The 19,329-nt window shown below is 41.1% G+C and overlaps 1 protein-coding gene across 1 annotated transcript in view; it reads right to left on the minus strand.

Moving 5' to 3' along the window:
* The window catches only part of RELN (reelin), a gene marked incomplete at both ends in the record, with an annotated part of 285,441 nt that overhangs the window by 62,493 nt on the left and 203,619 nt on the right, over positions 1-19,329 (minus strand). The window contains 7 exons of the mRNA XM_080343887.1: positions 1,713-1,948; positions 4,077-4,277; positions 4,651-4,822; positions 6,324-6,529; positions 10,362-10,548; positions 11,181-11,318; positions 18,190-18,302. Of these exons, the coding sequence (XP_080200013.1) occupies positions 1,713-1,948; positions 4,077-4,277; positions 4,651-4,822; positions 6,324-6,529; positions 10,362-10,548; positions 11,181-11,318; positions 18,190-18,302 (1,253 nt within the window). The remainder of the gene's footprint in view (positions 1-1,712; positions 1,949-4,076; positions 4,278-4,650; positions 4,823-6,323; positions 6,530-10,361; positions 10,549-11,180; positions 11,319-18,189; positions 18,303-19,329) is intronic.

The following is a 19,329-nucleotide window of genomic DNA, read 5'->3' on the forward strand; positions in this document are numbered from 1 at the left end:
CTCCATTTCTTATGGTACTTATGAAAATAACTCAGTAATGGCAGTGATGCAGACTTTATTACAGGATCATCTAATTCTGATCAGAAAGCTTTCAAGTAATTTGGGTACAAGAAAAATCATCCACTTTACAAAAATAATGACAAATAATGAGTCCGAGAGGACATGTAAACAGAAATACAAAATTTTTGTTCTTGGATGATAACATGAAATTCCTGGAAAACAGTGATCTAATCCTCAGCTTGTATAACTGAAACTGCTCTGGGGGCTTCGGTGAGTCTACACTAAGTTACCCCAGCTGACTCATGGCACAGGAAATTTGTCCAAGAAAAAATACTTTGGCTTTTAACTTTCAGTCTTTAACTTTTAGTCAAATCATTTTATAGGAGCACTAGGTGAGGGAACCAATTTAACATCTCATTGCTAATCCAATGGATTAAATAAAATCCTCCTTGTAATAAACATATTGCTTTTTTTTCTGCTATACACTGAGGTTTGGCAGGTAGGTGATCATTGTTCTAGTGCTTTGTACCAACTGATCACACCGGATGCTCTCCACAGAACCCATGAACCATGATTTCCAAAGTGACCCACAATGCTGAGACCCTCATTGTATTTGCAATACTTACGTTTTTAATGTTTAGCATGAGCTTCTTATTCCTGATCACATTACTGAACATAATGCCAAACAGATTGCTGCTATTGATTCTACACTGCTTGTTTTGGGTAAATCAAATTAGCTGGTGTCAGATCTGTGCAATTTGGCACCTGTTTTTATTGGCTAATTAATGAAGAAAAGACAAACTTGTTACGGTACATGTTGCTATTTCAGCTCCTTACAGCAAAGGCTCCCCTCCCACACAATTTGCCACATACTCAATATCAGTGCTGGGGCTGGATGATGAGAAGCCCGTGGCAGGAGGATGGAGCCAAAATCCAGGGGCAGCACTGGAGTGGCTGCCAGGGGCGGAGAGGCAGGAGGCACCAGGGGAGCAGCCAGGGGACAGCCAGGGGACAGCCAGGGGCTGAGGGCACAGCTGCACCGGCAGCGCTTGGTGCAGGTAGCAAATCAGACCAGGGCAGTTTGTGGATGGTGTAAGAAAGTGAGCAAGGAGAGGGAGAAACTTCTGCCAATCCATGTAAGACTGAGAAAACCCTCTGGATTTTATAGCTTTTTTGTGACTTCGACCATCTGATGTTTTCTTGCTTGTGTTAACCCAATGCTGAGGTCGCATTCACAGATGAGGACACCCATCATCTCTCCGTCCTTTGACTTCAGCTGTCTCGGCCCCCTTCAGTGACACAGCACATTACACAGCAGCTCAAATACCCTGGCAGGGTTTCTTTGCTCAGTGATGTCTGTTTGTAAAATTAATCCTGTTGAAATGGCTTCTTTGATTCAAGAGACTTATCACTCTCATGCTGGTGCCTCTGACCTAACTTATATGCATAAAGACAGACAGCACCATGATGAAGAGGTTGACATAAAATTAAAATGTTCTGGGTTCCTTTTTTGTTAGTTTGTAATTTAATGTTATGGACTCTTCTGGCACTTTTAAAATGGAAAGCTTCTTCCATTATATTTTTCCTAGATCTACCAAATTTTAGGATTGCTTTTATTTACATCTTGGAACTTCTTTTCCTCCTGTAACATCAAAGAAGAGGTAGCTAACTCAAGGGTACCAGTGGCATCGGTGGCTTACAATGGACAGTACCTGGCTGCAAGTGACCTGGGGATAACAATAGTAATTCTTGTCCAATCCTCAAAGTCTCCTGTGTGATATATGGTTGGCTCACTCAGCTCCCGGGAGCTTCCCTCACATCCCTTTGTGCCCGGAGATGCAGGGTAGCAGCCCTCCTTCACGAGCGACCAGAAGAGCCCAGCATCGTGCGAATACTGAAGCAGAACGGGAGCAGAGCTGCTGTACTGGTTGGTGCAACCGATGTTTAGCTGCAAAAAAGCAGAGCAATAGATATGATCTGAAGAAACCTGCACTGTTATTGATATTTATGGGCTGCAAGCTACCTGCGACTTCGGTTTGGGAGGCTTGGGACTCTGAACGCTTGCTCTGAACCCTGCTGGCAAACAGTGACTGATGCTTAGAGTCTGTTTTGTACATAAATAAGACATTTCTCATTAAAAATTCCCACTATCCCTTCATTAAAATTACTGGGTTAAGCACACTGAAACATGAAAAGAACTTTTTGAAGGTCCTGGTGCATTACAGGCCACAAACAGCAAACTGTACCCCGGCACCTTCGTGCCTGGGAGGAGCAGGAGGAGCTGTGTCCTCTGAGATCAACCCCATCTGCAGTTCACCCAATGTGCCCAGGGGATCAGCCTGATTTGCAGGTGTCCCCTGCTCTGGGCCATGAGCCCTGACCACAGCCTTATCATTGACCTGGCAGGAATGATGTCTGGGAGCTGCTGGTGCTGTTTGGGCCCCCAGAATAAAACAGAATTGGATGAAGTAGAAAAATGCATATTAAAATGTGAAATGAGAATTTAACAAAGACAAAAATCAACTGCTGATTTGAAGTTTTCAGCTTCATTTTTCAAGCTATCAGAGAAATATTAGTTTTCATTATTTTATTGCAGAAATTCTACTTGAGCTGTAGAATGTAAAATGTAAAACAAAATCATTCATGTAAAATGAAATAATTTTGACAAATTACTGTCTTTGAGTTTATCAATGCAAAATTATTCCAGGCAGCTATTTAAAATGGAAATTTGATGAACTCAGGAAAGCATTTCACCATATGTTTAACATTAAAGCATGCAAATAGAACTTACACACTTATGTGCTGGCCAGTTTAAAAGCTCTCCGAAAAAGACAGGATTATAAAGTCAGGTCTTAAATAACAGACTTTATAAAAAAACTCACTGTTCTCTGATACATATTGTTAATGCTTTGTATATTTATGCTACGTTGTCAAGGCTTTCAGAGATGGAAGTTGTAGTTAATATTTTTAAGTATTGCTTTTTTAGACTAAGCCATTTTTGAATTGCTGTTGGTCGACCAACCAACAAAAAGGATACTTAACCACTGAAGTGGTCAAGAGGTAAACAGCATCTTTTACAGGATAAAAAAGGTATTTATATATTGAAGTATTTTTGGTTTTTAGACAGTTTAAGATATAAAACTAGGAGGACTACTCAGAAATTGTACTGCAACCTCTCAATTTCTATAGCATTTCATTAGCATAACTTTTAGATGAAATGAGATTATTTTACAAATCCCATTATTTCTAACTAACTTTTCTATTTATAGAACTGTGGGAAATATATTTGAAAAGCTGCCTGTAAACATCTGATCTCTTTAATAATTCCACTTCTAAATTATTCAGTGTCTGTATCCACCAATTATGTAAGGACCATGTATTTGTGGTGAGCTCATTAAAATTGCATTGCAACCAACCTCCAGAATTCACCAATGGGATTTCATTATAAACTCAATAAAATTTTGATTAGGGTTCAGAAACAAGAGCTTGTCAAAGCAAATACACTTTCTTTGGAGCCTATATTCTGATGTATTGTCAGACCACTGAAATTTTTGTAAGCCCTTTAGAGAAGAGAATGCTAATTGGAGCCTATATTCATTGACACAATGAAAGTAAACTATAAGAAAAAACCCACACTGGAGTACAGAGCAGCTTATAAGTCCTTAAATAGTATTAAATACAAAAAATGTACACAAATTGCATCAGAGCTTTTGTAGTCATGGAGCCCCAGACGGGATAAATCCTTTTTCCCTTGACAGTGCACTAGCATTTCCTAGTACTGACTTGAATATAATGACAGTCACTTCAATCCACTTCTGAAACATGTTGATGAACAACAAGCTTTAAAACTTCTCTGGAAGGGTAAAACAGCTCTCCTGCACCAAGCTTTTGGCTATGCTTTTAGAAAGCAGTGTGATATTTTACGCTGTATGAATTCATACTTGTGCTTTTCACATCTTTTTATGCAATTATGTAATTTATCACCTTGTTCTGAACTGTGGCCCAGTGACATCTTGCAAGTATTGACTAAGGGCAGTTTTACTGATATTCTGCAGGGATTTATGTTTAAGGAATACCTTGAACTGTAAGACATATCCAGGCTTCAGAGTTAAGTCTCGAGTCACTGCAAACCGGTCACCATCTGATTTACCAAAGAGCATGGCGGAGGGGGTGGCAGAGCAGAAACTTTCATTTTTGGCCATCCCTTCATTGGCCAGCATTAACCATACACTCAGCTGGTTCATGGGGTAATCAAATGCTGGCTTTTCATAAAAGTTCTGTGAGAAATGAAAAGAAAAGCAACAATAAGTACTATCACCTTGCAGTGTGACTTCAGAATAATTTCCAAAACTATAAATTTTCAAATGTTGCAATTCGCATTTTCTGTAATTTTCCAAAAATTGTAATTTCCAAGATTTCTGTCTTGACTTTTTGAGGAGAAACATAATTACATACTCTATTACAAAGATTAGGAGAGTGGTGTTTTAAAAAAGCCAGGTTAGTACCACACAAAGAGAGCTACAGCTGCAAACACTACAGCTGCATCTTTAAACACACCCAGTATTTTCAGAGAAAACTATATTCAAAGGAAAGTCTACTAACAGATACGATGGTTCCTGTTTCATGGGGATGCCCACAGCCTGCTCTTACCTGTGGTAAAGTGGGATTAACAACGGGAATGATGTGCTTCTGCTTCTCTGACAAAATGATGATGTCGTCAATGGCCCACTGGTCATACCCTTCCCCAGAAAAGACGGGCTGCCACCAGCGAAACCTGGTGCAAGGTGTCTTGGCTGCAGCCGGCAGCTCCAGATAGACAAACCTGAAGAACATAAATTCAGAAGAGCCTTAGGGAACACAGTCTGTAGAGAAATGGGAGAAATGCCCCTGAGCAGCGAAAAGAGGCAGGAAAGCCAGGATCTGTCTTACATGTAGAAGTCCTCAGAAATCCTCTGCATATCTGGATACCTATTTATACACTGTATATCAAGAAGCCTTCTTTGTCCTTCTTGTCTGGGAAGAATGTAAACTCCTTAATACAATGGCTATTTTTTGCTCTCTATTACTAAATTGCCTCGCAGAATAAGGAACTGATTTGAACTCTTCGGCTTTGAATTAAACTGTTCAGCAGATTCATGTTCAGCAAGTTTTAACATTCTTCTGGTGCCAGTAAGTAACAGTGAAACACGCTGCCAAAAGTCATTTCTCATTCTGTTCTGCTGGTTGGTCTTGTTTGTAGACAATACCATCCTTTTATTAAAATGCAATAGATTATGTAGCAGAGTTTTCATATGTAGCAGAGTTTTCACTGTGGATAAAAATATCTCAGGCCTCCTATATGGATATTCATAAAAGAACTTGGGGTCTCCTCAGATAGTTTCCTTTATGTTCAATTTAGGAAACACCTTACAAAAATGATGTTCAATAAAAGTTAAAGTTTCAAATATAATTATGTTTATGTTGAAAAGTGCAATAATTAGTTACTTGTTCAGTCCTGTTTCAGACACCTTACATATCTGCATTTATACATATATTTATTTCAGTACTCTTTTTATCATGTTATTTGGAACCACGGACGCTGCTTCACTTGCTGGTTAGGCAGAGAGAGGTGGAGGAATTGGCCAGGGCTATAGGAAACCCTCTTTTTCCAGAGAATACCTAGATTTATGTTTTGGAAAATAACAAAGTGGAAAACAAAAACTGCACCACATTTGAAGCAGCAGAAAAATAAATACACATAGCTATGTTCAGTAAGGACCACCACCATTGCTTTCTCAGAGGGGCAAATGTTTTGTCTAAAAATAAGGCATTGGAGGGTCCAGTGATGAACGTTTCAGTACGTAACTCCTTTGTTGGATGTGTCTTGTAATTTTGATGAAGTAGAGTCTAAACAAAGCTCAATGGTTTTATACTTCCAAGTCCCTAAATCACTCTTGGACTTTTTGTGGTATGTGACGTTAATACATGTGCATTACATCTGAAACCAGTCAGAGGAAATGGTAGATTTCTGCACCCCTTTTGGACAAGTTCTGTATTTCCTTGCTAATGTTTTGCACATATTAACGTTTTAGTCATGTTTCACATGGTAGGTGAGTGATCGCAAACTTTATATTTTACTTCAGTTTTTTTAAGGCCCGTTTTCATTAGATTTTTCCTTCCTAGTGACAGGAGTTTACTGTGGTAGCCTGGTCAAGTTTCCATATAATTATGGCTTTTAAGTATTATAACTTGAAATTATTATTCGGAGTTTCATAAACTGAGAAATATTTTTTTTTTACAAAAGAACTGATGCAGTATGGATTTAATTTAGACCAAAATTATACCTGGGTTTGCTAAAATCAGAGAAATACATTTCTGCCAGTAGCTGCCAGTTGATGCCACCGTTATTGCTGTACTGCAGCAGCACACCTTCTTCTCTGCTGTCTGGTTTATTGCACGAAGAACTCTCTCCTCCTATCTGGATGTAAAACTGGACAAAATCCACCCAGGTTGTGTCCAAATCCCAGCTTACCAACTGTCTTTTTCCAGCCTAAAATAAAAAGACCAGATGGGGGAAAATAGCATTAAATATGACACCTTCACTATGAATAGACATATTTAAACTCCAACACAGATGAATATTGCACAGAAAATTGCACAACATAGAAGACGATGAATTTTATGTTAACATGACATTTTTTTTTGGTATTCAGACCGTGATTTTGCTTGTATCTTAATCACTCTGGTGTGATTGCACAAACATTTTTATTATTACATTTCGAAGCACAATGAAACCTCACAATGCAATTTCGACACAATTATTTTGTCTCATTCCTTCAAGATGCCAAGTACCTTTGGAAGACAAAGAGCAGATCCTGGGTATCCTGAACCAGCTGGGACTAAGTGTTTAAGTATTCAGCGTTTTAATGACAAGGCATAAAGCAGTAAAAGGACATTTCTGAAGTCTCATTTCCCCAGTCAAATCTTGCACTGTGTAGGGTTGCCTGATCATCTGAAATTACTGCCCCTACAATAGCTGTTGCCTGAAGCCCATCTCCTACACACAAACCAGGGAGGGGTATTTTCTCTTCTTGTCTCACCTGAGTAGGATTTGCTACTATGCAAAACTCTAAGTGTTGTGAACCAGGAGTCTCCCACCTAAAACATGTGGATTTGGTTTCAGGTTTACTCGAGCACAGCTCAGAGAAAAAATCACCTCATAACATTTAGTCAACAACTTTTCCATGGATGTTTTTGTGTTCTAGCAGGAATCAGCTCTTTGATGTCTATGCTGTGGTCACCACGGTCACTCTGTGGGTGAAGGGGTAAAGGAAGACAGAGCATATTCAGCTAAAAAAAGCTTTGAGGTTTAAGAGACTTTCATTGTAACTGGAGTTATCCTGTTCCCCTCTTCCCTGGGTCCTCTGCTGCTTGAGGCTGAGCTTGTGGGCTTGCACATCGCACGCCTTAGAAGATGCTGATACGTGGTGAGGCAGGACACGGGGCAAGAGCAGCGTCCCCATAGAGGTGACCCGCATGCACAGCCCTGTCCCAGCACAGCACCATGCCACCACAAGCTGTAATAGGTAGGGCAAATCCAAATACATGTGGCTGGAGATGGGATGCAATGATCTTACGACTGCATTTATTAGAAAAAGATGCAACCTGGTATTGCCCCCTCCCGAATGGAGCAGAAGTGGCAACACGCCTACTGGTTTTTATTCCTTTAAAAATTATGAGTTCCTGACCATCTCCAAAACCAAAAATGTATCAGAAAGGGAAACCTGTGCTAAGTTATAAAATGATGCTTATGTTTCAAGTAAAATTTATGTTTTTCCCTGTCTCTCACTTGTATATGCATGATCCTCCCGACAATTTTCCTGACAATTCTGAGAAAAGTGACATGATCTAGCTGGACATAAGTAACAAGATTTATGAGCTGAGATTTAAAATATCATCTATGTTTTTTAATATCATGATAGATGAATATAATATCTGTTCCATTCATTACCTTTTCCTTCTTCCTATCCAGCTCAGGATAAACTCAGCACAGATAAATATCTATTGCTTCCCTTCTCAGAACATTCTGCTTTACTGGCATTCCAGCCTGGGTCCACAGCTCATTTGTGGACTCTACCAAACATGGTAAGACCACATCTGGAATATTGTGTCCAGTTCTGGGCCCCTCAGTTCCAGAAGCACAGGGAACTGCTGGAGAGGGTCCAGCGTAGGGCAACAAAGATGATTAAGGGAGTGGAGCACCTCCCTTATGAGGAAAGGCTGAGGGAGCTAGGGCTCTTTAGTTTGGAGAAGAGGAGACTGAGGGGTGACCTTATTAATGTTTATAAATATATAAAGGGTGAGTGCCATGAGGATGGAGCCAGGCTCTTCTCGGTGGCAAACAATGATAGGACAAGGGGTAATGGGATCAAGCTGGAACACAAGAGGTTCCACTTAAATTTGAGAAAAAGCTGCTTCTCAGTAAGGGTGACAGACACTGGAACAGGCTGCCCAGGGAGGTTGTGGAGTCTCCTTCTCTGGAGACATTCAAAACCCGCCTGCACATGTTCCTGTGCGACCTCACCTAGGCGTTCCTGCTCCAGCAGGGGGATTGGACTAGATCATCTTTTGAGGTCCCTTCCAATCCCAAACATACTGTGATACTGTGATACTGTGAAATAGGCCACATCACACTGCCAGGCTAATTTTTGGAACCTGAATGCTTGTGTTTTTACAACTCAGCTTGCATTGCCTGTGACAACTAAACCCAACACATTGACCTGCAGTGGATCAAGCTCTGGCTGTAAAACTCTTCCAGGGGGGGTTTCCATATCCACACCCACAGCGGCTCTGCCTGCTGCAGGGTCAACTACAGATCCAGGTTAATTGAGAAAGGGCATGAGTGACATAAAGCCTCAGAGGAATTGCAGAGGTTAATTGAAAGAGCTCTGTATTGCAAGCACACCTACAATTGATTAAAATGAGTTGTAAACCAAAAGATTGAGGGTTGGCAGAACAAAGCCAACGTTAATTCTGGTAGCAGTAACTGATGATGGTAGTAAACATTAAACATTCACATAAAAAATGTCTATTTGAGCAAATGCAAAGAAATTGAGCCTTTGAATATGAGCTTCCAAAACAATACAGAACTGTTTGGCAACCATAAAAATAATCTTGATTATCTACCAGCATGGCCACTAGAAGTCTTGGAAAAGATCTAAACAGAAATTAAATAAACCACCTTCTGTTGATGACACACAGACTGCTACTACTCAAGAAATGAATGATAACCTAACCCTTAGAGATCAATAGAAAGAAGCCAAGAAATTCTAAATTAGTTTTTCACTCCTCCTTAGCAGAAATCAGAAGAAAGATCATAGCAGGTTAATTCTAATTTAGCAAACTACTTTGAGAAACTTGGCATAAGGAACTGAGCCAGAAGGAAAAGCATCTAACAGAAAAGACAATTATATAAAAAAATCCAATTATCACAATTAGCTTGTTATACTGATTGGTCTATTATAAAATTTTCAATGCAGAGCTGCATTTCCAGGGGAGTTGGATGTGAGACTATGTAGGAGTGCTGAAAATAATTTGATGGGTTAGATTTTTGTAATGATGTAAACAACAGACAATTACACAGCGTTGCATATTGGGTTAATCTTCTGGGACTAATCTGGCTCTTATGACAGCAGTGGCAGTTTGATCAAACCTTTAAAAGAGAAGCATATAGCTGCGTTTATACTCTTCCTCTCAATTAAGAACAAGACAAAATCCAGCAGTAGAGCTGAGGAACAGTAAAAAATAAATCTATGATTACAACCCGTAATATTACATCTGGTCATAAAGACCTCTTTTTATTTTAGTTATAATTGCTATTAATTAGCAGAATTCCCTACATCTCTTTCCTGCTCTCTTATTTTCGTCTGCAAAGCTATACAAGAGTATCCTTCTACAGGCAAACCACTTTCAAAAAGTCTGGAGGGGATTTTTTTTTCCATGAGTATTGGTCCTGTAATCTCAAATAATCCTACTTGGCACCTGGAAAGTCAAACTTTCTCCATCTCTTGCCCAGAACAGTACAGAACAAACAAATAGGAGTTGCTGGGTGCTGAGAAAGAACCAAATCTTAAAACAGAAAATTAAGACAGTATGAATGTACACATTCCCAGCACACCAGAGATTTACTTCCTTCCATTATATGTCTCTCCTTCTCTCTTTTGATTGCTTTGTTCTTTACCTGCAGAGCACAGCTGCATTGCTTAATGCACTTCTCATACTGTGTGCTGCTTTCTGCCACCTTCCTTTGCCACACAACCACATCGTGCTCCGTGCAAACCTACAGTACGTGCCTTTCTCAGTCTCCCATCCCTTGTTAGTACCTTGTTGAAGTAGAGCGAGGAGCCAGATGAGATGACACCACAACCTTCTTCAGGCTTGACGATCTCTCCCCCAATAATTTCCTGCCACTCTGTCTTCAAGCTATCTGAATTCTCAAAATCAGACATGATGGTCGAAGGAAGGGGATTTTCAGGCTGACATTCAGTACCCTGAAACCCTGAGTCACACCTGGAAGGAAAGGTAAAAGTATAAAAAGTATAAAGTATATAAAAGTATAAAGCTTTTAAAGACTTTATTTGTCACTGACAATTACATAATGTAGTGCACTGACCTTTTAAAATTAGATGTGATTGGAATTTTGGATCCTGGAAGCAAACTAGAATAACTGGATAATGGAAAAAAGCTACATCTTATTTCTAAAACACCCTTGTTTTGTCCACAAAGTTTGAAGCTGGCAGGCAGTAATCTGTACCCTTGGTATGGTACCTGGTCTGACAGCAGCTGCCAAGTGCTGCTGAGCTGGTCCCTGGAGCCCTCGTGTCCCAGTGAAGCAGCCCCAGCACTTAGTTGGTCCTCGGGTCCTTCTGCAAAAGGCTGGAGGAGCCACCAGCCCCCTGCCACCGAAAGCTATTCCAATGCCTGCATCTGCCAAGTGCGTGGGTTCTTGGACAGAGAGGTGTGGAGCAACTCACTGTTAATGTTGCTTGAATGGTCTAAACCCCCAGTGCTTTTATTTTTTAATGTTTAATCTGAAAATAAAACAGACTCCCCCGCCCCCCAGGAAAAAAAAAAGCATACAAAACAACAGGATACCTGACAAATCAGGACATCATATTTAAGAGCTGGCAAATGCTTTATACCTGCAAACGCCGTGGTCACACCAGCCATGTCCGCTGCACATGTTGGGACACTGCTGTCCGATGTAGATGTTGTCCAAGGCCCATTCGTCTTGGGCTGTATAGTAGCACTGACTCCAGCGGAAACGTGTGGCGCTGGACCTTAAAGCCAATAACAATGCTTTAATTTGTGATTCTTTATAAAACTATTGGGAAAAACATAAAATGCAACTACAAAAAAAAAAAAGTACATTGATATCACAATCACAGTCCAGTCTGCAAAGGCTGGCACAAGCAAATACAGATCTTTGTAAATGAATTTTTTAGATTATTCCACTTGCTGCACAGGGCTATATAATGGACTTTTCAGTCATTAATGACATTTTGGAGGAAGGCTGCAGAAGTTTTACAGAGGCTTTATGCACAAAGTTAAGATAAACCTATCAATGGATATCATTGGATTTTTATTCAGTGCCATCGTGTGAGGGTGACAGAATGCAAAATTAGAAAGGTGGATCTAGGATATGACTTTGATTTTTATATTTTTGGTCACAGTCAACAGGCTATAAGTTGTGTAAAAGGTTTCTTTTGATACTATTATAAAAAATTCTGTGAAGATTAAGTTCTTGAGTGTTAAATTTTTCCCCTTTGAATACTGGCTATTTCCATTTGACAATATTTGACTACTTTTTATTTGATACAGCAATTTCCTTTTTTCAGGATTATTCTAAACCAGATTTTGCTCACGTAACACTGGTGGCATTTTGATCACAAGTTTTTGACAAAGATCCTGTTTCATAGCATGTATTTTTTTTCCATATTGCAAAATGCTTGCTCTTGGCCGACTACTCAGACAAAACCTGTTCCACTGAAGGTTTGTGGTGGGGAATCATTGGATCAAATTACTTGCCTATATATAACTAAACTCTAGATATTTGTAATATTCTTCAAGGAGAAAACCTTGCTGTAGTTTCTCCTTTCTAGTTAAATAGTTTCTCTTCAACAACTTAGTTTTCCTTTATTATAGTGGAGTCAGTTAAAATTGTTAAAAAGTGCTTGGTGCTGGCCCTCTAGGAGATTATCCAATGTGATATTGGCATTTTCCATGCTGAGTGACTCCTGCTCGCCAAATCTAGCATGACATCCATCAACCCCGAAAACCAAGGCTGGAGAAGAAACAGAGTCACGAGAAGAGTAAATATTGTTGTTGTCGAATCCTTTCCAAGCTGCCCTGCCAACCTGCCAACAGATCACAGGCGTTGCCTAGTGGCAGCTCTCAGCTCCATGCTTGTGCCAGAATGAGATTAAGGAAAATAAATTGTGGGTGAAGTGAAACAAAGATGGGAAATTGTTCACCATGATGGAGCAAAAGGGGCTGTGCTGGCTGTGTGATGGGTCTGGGAAAAAAGGGGTGGTGGGGCCAACATGGGTGCTGAGGCTGAGTCTCAGAGCTGTGGAAGGGATAGACAGGGAAAGCAAGGCTGACTGCAAAGAATTAAAAATCAGATGTTAAACTAGGATAGACCTGTGCCTGGCCAAGGGCTGACTGCGTGGGCTGAGGACGAGGAGTGGAATGTTACTACAAGAAGTGGGAGTTTCTTTCCTCACTTGTTTCTGAGCCATGTGGCTACAGTGTGATGGCATGGGATGCGATGCTGTTACTTTAATTAAAAAAAAACACCCCACAACTATGTAAAATGATCTGTTAAAATGAATGTTGTAAAGGTGGCTGAGCCACCTGCTTGCCTTTATGGAAGTGGAAAAATGTATAGAGGCAGCCTGTGAAGCTAAAATGGACAGTACAGCAGAACAGTTAACCACCCAGTTGCATGCTACAAAAATACCAATATTATTTTAGTACATGCTTGGGGAAATTTTTAGAATTGCATTTTTTATTTTTTTAAAAAACAAGTCAAGCTGCATAAGGGCTTGATTTTTAATTGAAATGACCTTTATTGTCTGTTTTAAGTATCTGCTTGATATGAAAATACTGTAAGCATTTTTACAGCAGGCAGAGCTAATCTGTGGGGGCAGATCTGCCCATTAAATACTCCCTCAGGATATAATGTATTGATGGGTTACATTACAAGAACTATGAATTATCCATTAAAAGTGCACAATGCAGTAACCTGCACACGAAGGAGTTCCTAAGCTTGCATAGGCACAATGGACAGTCAATATTCACCACAATTATTTACTGTTTATTTTCTGAGTGCTCTGAAGCCAGCACATCACCTCGGTGGTAGTTTTCATGTTTGCTACAGAGCATCAACGGCACCACAGAGAGCCCTGACAGAGACTATGTGCTTCAGAAAAATGGTAATGACTGGTGTTAACTCTCTTGTGCACTGAGGAAAATAACAATAGGGAAACCAAAGAAAGGTTTTATAGCCGGCAAAACCCCTCCGTGACCTTCCAGTACAATAAAACTGTGTTGTGTTGTTTGCCAGATGATGGAGAGCGTCACAGCCAGGCCTGTCCAGTTTTAATGAAGGTGTGTGGGTAGAGGTGAGGAGTGCGAATCTGCAGCCCCAGGGGTATTTAAACCAAACTGGGGGGGATACAGGGGCAATGTGGACATCTCATGGAAGTCTCTTGCTACCAAACAAATTGTGGTGCCCCCTGAGCACAGCTCCCAGTGCTGTTTGGTGTGCAATCAATGGCATTTCCCCAGCCACTTGCTGGCCACTGCTGGGTACAAACGTCCCTGCAGAGCAGCTGCATGGGTGATTTTTGGGACACTCCGCTCACACCCTGCACAAAGAGCGGGGAGAGTCAACCCACAGGTAATAACAATGTGCATCTCAGAGCCCAGGGGAGCACCACACCTGAAACCCTGCTGAGAAGACCCCCAGCAGCAGTGCTGTGAGGCTGTTCCCAGGGCTGGGCCTGCACCACAGGGCACAAAGCTGACACGAGGGCCAACAGCCCGTGCTGGGGCTTGTGTGAGTTTCACCTGAGCAAAACATTTCCCTGAACAAGCTCATTGCCTTGTTTCTGCTGCTGGGGACTGCCACCATGCAAAGTACAGAGTCACACAGCGCTGGGGAGGCTCCATCTTCCTCCTCGGGTCCCAGGTGGTGGTTGCACGTCAATCAAAGATTCACAGAATAGTTTGGTTTGGAAGGGACCTTCAAAGGTCATCTAATCCAAGCCCCCTGCAATAAGCAGGGACATCTTCAACTAGATCAGGTTGCTCAGAGCCCCATCCAGCCTGGCCTTGAATGTTTCCAGGGATGGGGCATCTACCACCTCTCTGGGGAACCTGGGCCAGTGTTTCACCACCCTCACTGTAAAGAATTTCTCCAAGTTCACGTTAAGAGTGATCTCCAATCTCCTCTAAGTAACAAGCTCCACTTGTTACTTAGAGGCCTCCTCAGACAGATGCTGCTGTGGCAGGAGATTTGTTTCTCTCATTTAAGGGTAAGGGAGGAAGGGAGAAGTCGCTTTGCTGCCTGTAGATGAACATGCAGCTGAAACAGAGGTGTTTGCATCGGCTGGATGGCTGGGGACTGTCCCCAGGGAGCCACGTCCTAGCGGGCAGGGATATTTCTGGCTGCAGACAAAGAGCTCTACCCTGGGGACAGCTTCATTGCTCTGGGAGTCCCGCAGTCCCCAGCCATGGCCATGGCAGAGCAAGGGGCTGCCCTTGGCTTCCCACCCAGCAGGGACGTCATGGGGACACATGGATAGCGGGGACACTGGCACACGGCTGCAGCCAACAAAAGCTCCCAGGGATCCAGGTTCCTCTTCGAGTGAGAGAAACTTGTGTTAGGCTGAATTCACAGTTGCAAAAGCAAAGCCACTGACAAGCCAGTCCTGCTCACTGTTTCTGAAAGCTTTCCAAGGCTGCTCTGCACCTTAAGGTAACAAGAGCTTAAGAGGATTATGCTGTTAAAAACGGCAATCAACAATTTAAAAAAGCTGTTTTAATTAAGAAAAGAGAATAAGGAGCTGTCAGCTGCGTTCTCAGTGATAAAATACTGGTCTTCTGGACAGTCAACATTTGGACACATATTCAAATGGGAAGTGTCCTATCAAGGAGCTACAAATGCTTTTTATTATAAGCAAAATAAACCTCCACAGTTTCTCATATTCCTTCTCAGTTTTTATGATGCTACTGGAAGGCAATCTAGCTTTCTGATGACATTGTCTCTGAGTCAGGTTGATGTCAAATAAAAGTCACTGTTGTTAAGTGACATTTTACATAAGCACAAGGAAATCATGGTGACTCCCAGATGAACTGTGAGTGAAATGATGTTCTTTCTGTTATAAATTTTTTTGGAGATATGATTTCAAATAAAATCATTGTCTTATCTCCAGATATTAAAAAACTTAACAATCTAATGCAAATTTGTAGCTGATAGAATTATATTTGCTACCTTCTGAGTTACCATAATTACATTTACTGAATTATCCTGAAACTCTCATTCGGTCATTAGGTGTTGATTTGTTTATGAAGTCAGCAACTGACAGCTGCTTGTATCTCATTAAGGCCTGTTCATATGTAAATGCCTCCCATAAAACTGAAATTAATTTTCATCAGTGTTAGAAATGTTCAGTGTAAGTACAATACAATTTCAGCGACCAGGTGGATACATTTCATTTCTCCAACACAATGCTCACTGTTGCAGCAGATTTCCTAACATCCCAAATCTTGGATTCCACAGGAACCTTGTAAACTCCTGCTTGCCATGTGCAGAACATCTACAGATGTGCAGAAATATCAGAAAGTTTTAAAAGAGAATTATGGACAATTTTCTGGCTGCATGAGCACAGTAATGCAGCCTGATGCTACCTGTGCACCCAGCGTGCAAACCCTCAGCAGGATCCGTGCATGCCAGGATAAAAGCTCCAGCAATCCGGCAGGGTTGCACAGGGGTGTGAGGGCAGGTCAAGGCTACCGAGGGCCAGAGCAAGGCTAATGAGACCTCAAGCTCCCATCTGGAGTCCTCATTTAAGTGGTTTGTCTCCCTGAGCAGCAAGCACAGGGCAGGCTGTGTTCAGCAGCTCTTGTCTTCTGGGGCTGAGCCAGAAGGATGGTCCCCAGAGTCCCCTTCCCCTTGCCCTGGTTTTGGGAAGGCAGATCTGCCTCTCACCCTCTACACTGTTTCTTCTGGCCATTACTAACTTTTTGCCCATGGGTGTTTTTTGCAGCAGTGTGGGTGGGGAAAAGAGAGGAGGGGGAGGGAGGGCACCCCAAAAAAGAGCCCTGTGGAGCATATTCACTAGCAGGCCCTTGAGGTGATGCCCTCTGTGGCCAGGGTGATGGAGGAGTTCTGCACATCACATGTTCACCAGCAACTCCTAATGTAAAGGCAGAAACTTGCCCTCTATTATTAAGTGTGCTTTAAAAATGAAAAAACCCCTCTCTTTCAATCTCAGCCCAAAGTAATGACAGAGCCTTCGGTCTGTTCCTTGTCGGTGAAAAGGAGGGTAAGAGGGAAGCGGCTGAGATGTGTCTGGTGTGCCGAATTGATTTTGGTGGGGAACATGCAGCCATTCTTGCTCTTCACCCTGATCACACCATAGCACAACACAATCATACTGAAAATGTGTTTTATGAAGAGCAATGTAATGTTGAGTGGTAATTTGTACCTTAATTACAAACAAAACTCTTCTAAGAGATGGGAATCCCTTCAGATACAAGATAGAGTGTGAAATATTTATGATTTGTGTGCAACGTAAAGCAGGAAGCTGGCTATTATTTCATCAAAATTTCTCCCCACAGTCTCCTAAATTAAAATGGAATTATTTGCTCCTGTCGCCTCATACACTGAGGAAAATTATTAGATCCTAAAGAAAACAAGGCCCACAACACTGATATTAACATCAGCTATACAGTGTATAATAATAACTTTGAGTAGAGCATGTATCTTATAAATAAATTTTAAAATAACAGCCTATTTTAGAACATATCCTGCAAAATTGTAGACACTTCTTAAACTCCTGGGTGCCTATGTGAGCCACAAATTTTACAGCTTGTGGCACATAACACCATGTAAGATTTCGTACATTATAAACTAACTACAAAGCGGTTATTTCTAGACTTACTTGTGCCATTTGGTGTTATCTGACCTGATACTATTTAATGATTTAATATTTGCCCCTGACATCTTGCCTGGAAATACAAAATTCTGAATCATGTCTGTACAGTAAAAATGGCCAGTATGTTGAAAGAAGGTATCATTGTGGGGTGGTTGGTAAAAATAGGTTGTGTTGAGGCTGCAGAAAGTGAATAAAAATGGTGAAGGACAGGAAAATACAATGACAAGTTAATCTGAGCAAGCTCTCCTTGCAATTACTGTGGTGCATTCAGGTCACACATAAGCAAGGTGTAACTCTAATTGGAATAATTTAGTTCTCAAATGAAAGAAGCCCTGAAGATTATTGACATTTATGTCAAGTTTTTATTTGTATGTTATAATAAAGTGTTTAAAATAAATAATGGAAGAAATTATCCAGTTAAATAAAAAAAAAAATGTTAGGGCAGGCAAACCAAGTTTGAATACAATAAGATGAATAGGGTAGTGCTTTTGATAATTTTTGTTGCTGTTTTTTGCAGAAATGAATGTTATTTCTGAAGACATGCTATAAAAAGAAGTAAGAGGTAAAAAATTCCCAGAAATGAATCATTAGTTATTGTTTATACAAAGCTTAGGTCTGACGATGTAAACAATGAGGAACGTGCAAAATAAAAATTAACAATCCAAATAAAGCCTTCCTCCAGTGGACCGCTTGCAGACAAGCACCACTATTTTTGAAAAGGTCTGAACTTTATTAGAAGAGTCACAGCATATACTACAAACACTCCTAAACAATAGTTTCTGGTGACTTCACCAACATTTCACTCTCTAATTATGTAAGGAAGGCATTTTACGTTAAATACCTGCAATTGAGTCAGCCCCAGTACCTTGGCACCCCACCCACTGGCTTGAGTATGATCTACAGAGGTCTTGAACTTTGTCACAGTAATATAAAAGTAGATGAACTGTCTGCACTCAGCAACAACAAAACCAAAATAAATTCTCACCAAGTCTTCTGTGGTAAAAGAACAGTTATTCTCCTCCACGGAGTAAATTCGCTGGAGTGGTAAATACTTGCTGATGTAAACTCCTGACAGCTCGGCATACTTGGAAGACATTCCTTGAAATAAAAGATATCAGAACCAGATTTAATGTTGAGGCAGAATTGGGAACACAAGCAAGGGTTAAACATTTGCAGAACCAGGAGCTTCCCTGGGTCCAGATCTTGTGGCAAAAGACCCAGAGGCAGAAAAATCCTGGCACGATCCAAAAAATTTCTCAGAAAACCAACAGTAGTACAATTTAGGATAGGAGAAAGCAATATGACTCATTTAAAGGGATATATTTAGCATTAGCAACCGGTAATTTTTTAATTTTCCTCCATGAGGATTTCTAGCTCATTGTTTTTATTGTTCTCACCCAGCATCTTGCACTCACTATGTAGTAAGTCTACAAGTCCACTATGGAATTAAACCTATGAAAGTGACCTCCAGACCACTGTACCAGTCATTTTGGAGACCTGCTTGTGAGCCCTTGCCTGGGGATGCTGGCTCCCTCCAGTCCCTCCATCTGGGGGGAACAGCAGTAGGAACCCCCAGAGCCATGCTAGAGCACCCAGCTGTGCTCTCTGGAGTTGCTTCCAGAAGCCTTTCCCATGCTCTGCAGCTGCGCTGCCTCTAACAACTATGGCAAGAGGTGTAAATTCCTCATTCCTGCGTCTATGGTCTTTCCTCAGTTTAACTCAGTTTCCTAGAGAGGTATGTTCCCCAAATTCATTATTATGCCTGGTTCATACTAAACATAAAGGCAGTCTGTTATCCCAGCCTCTTACAGTTTTCTAGACCTGCCCTTCTCACGTTACTCCATTTTTCTGCAATATTATGTTTATTTATATGCTACCTGAACAGCACTGAAAACTTTTGTGCTAAGGTTTTGATGAGGTGTTAATAAAGTACTTGAATGCTATTACCAGCCTGTGTGTTCCCTTTCTAGCTGCCCATCCAGAGAGTCCATTCTTCCACTAGTCCCACAGCACAGCTTCTCCTACCTGTCCCTACATCTCCGAGAGCCTTTTGCTGTTCATTGCTGTGCTCATCCCCATTAAGGGAGCCTTTGGAACAGACACCTGTGCAAATAGCATACCTTGA

This window comes from Nesoenas mayeri (genome assembly GCF_963082525.1).
Source record: "Nesoenas mayeri genome assembly, chromosome: 1".
NCBI lineage: Eukaryota > Metazoa > Chordata > Aves > Columbiformes > Columbidae > Nesoenas > Nesoenas mayeri.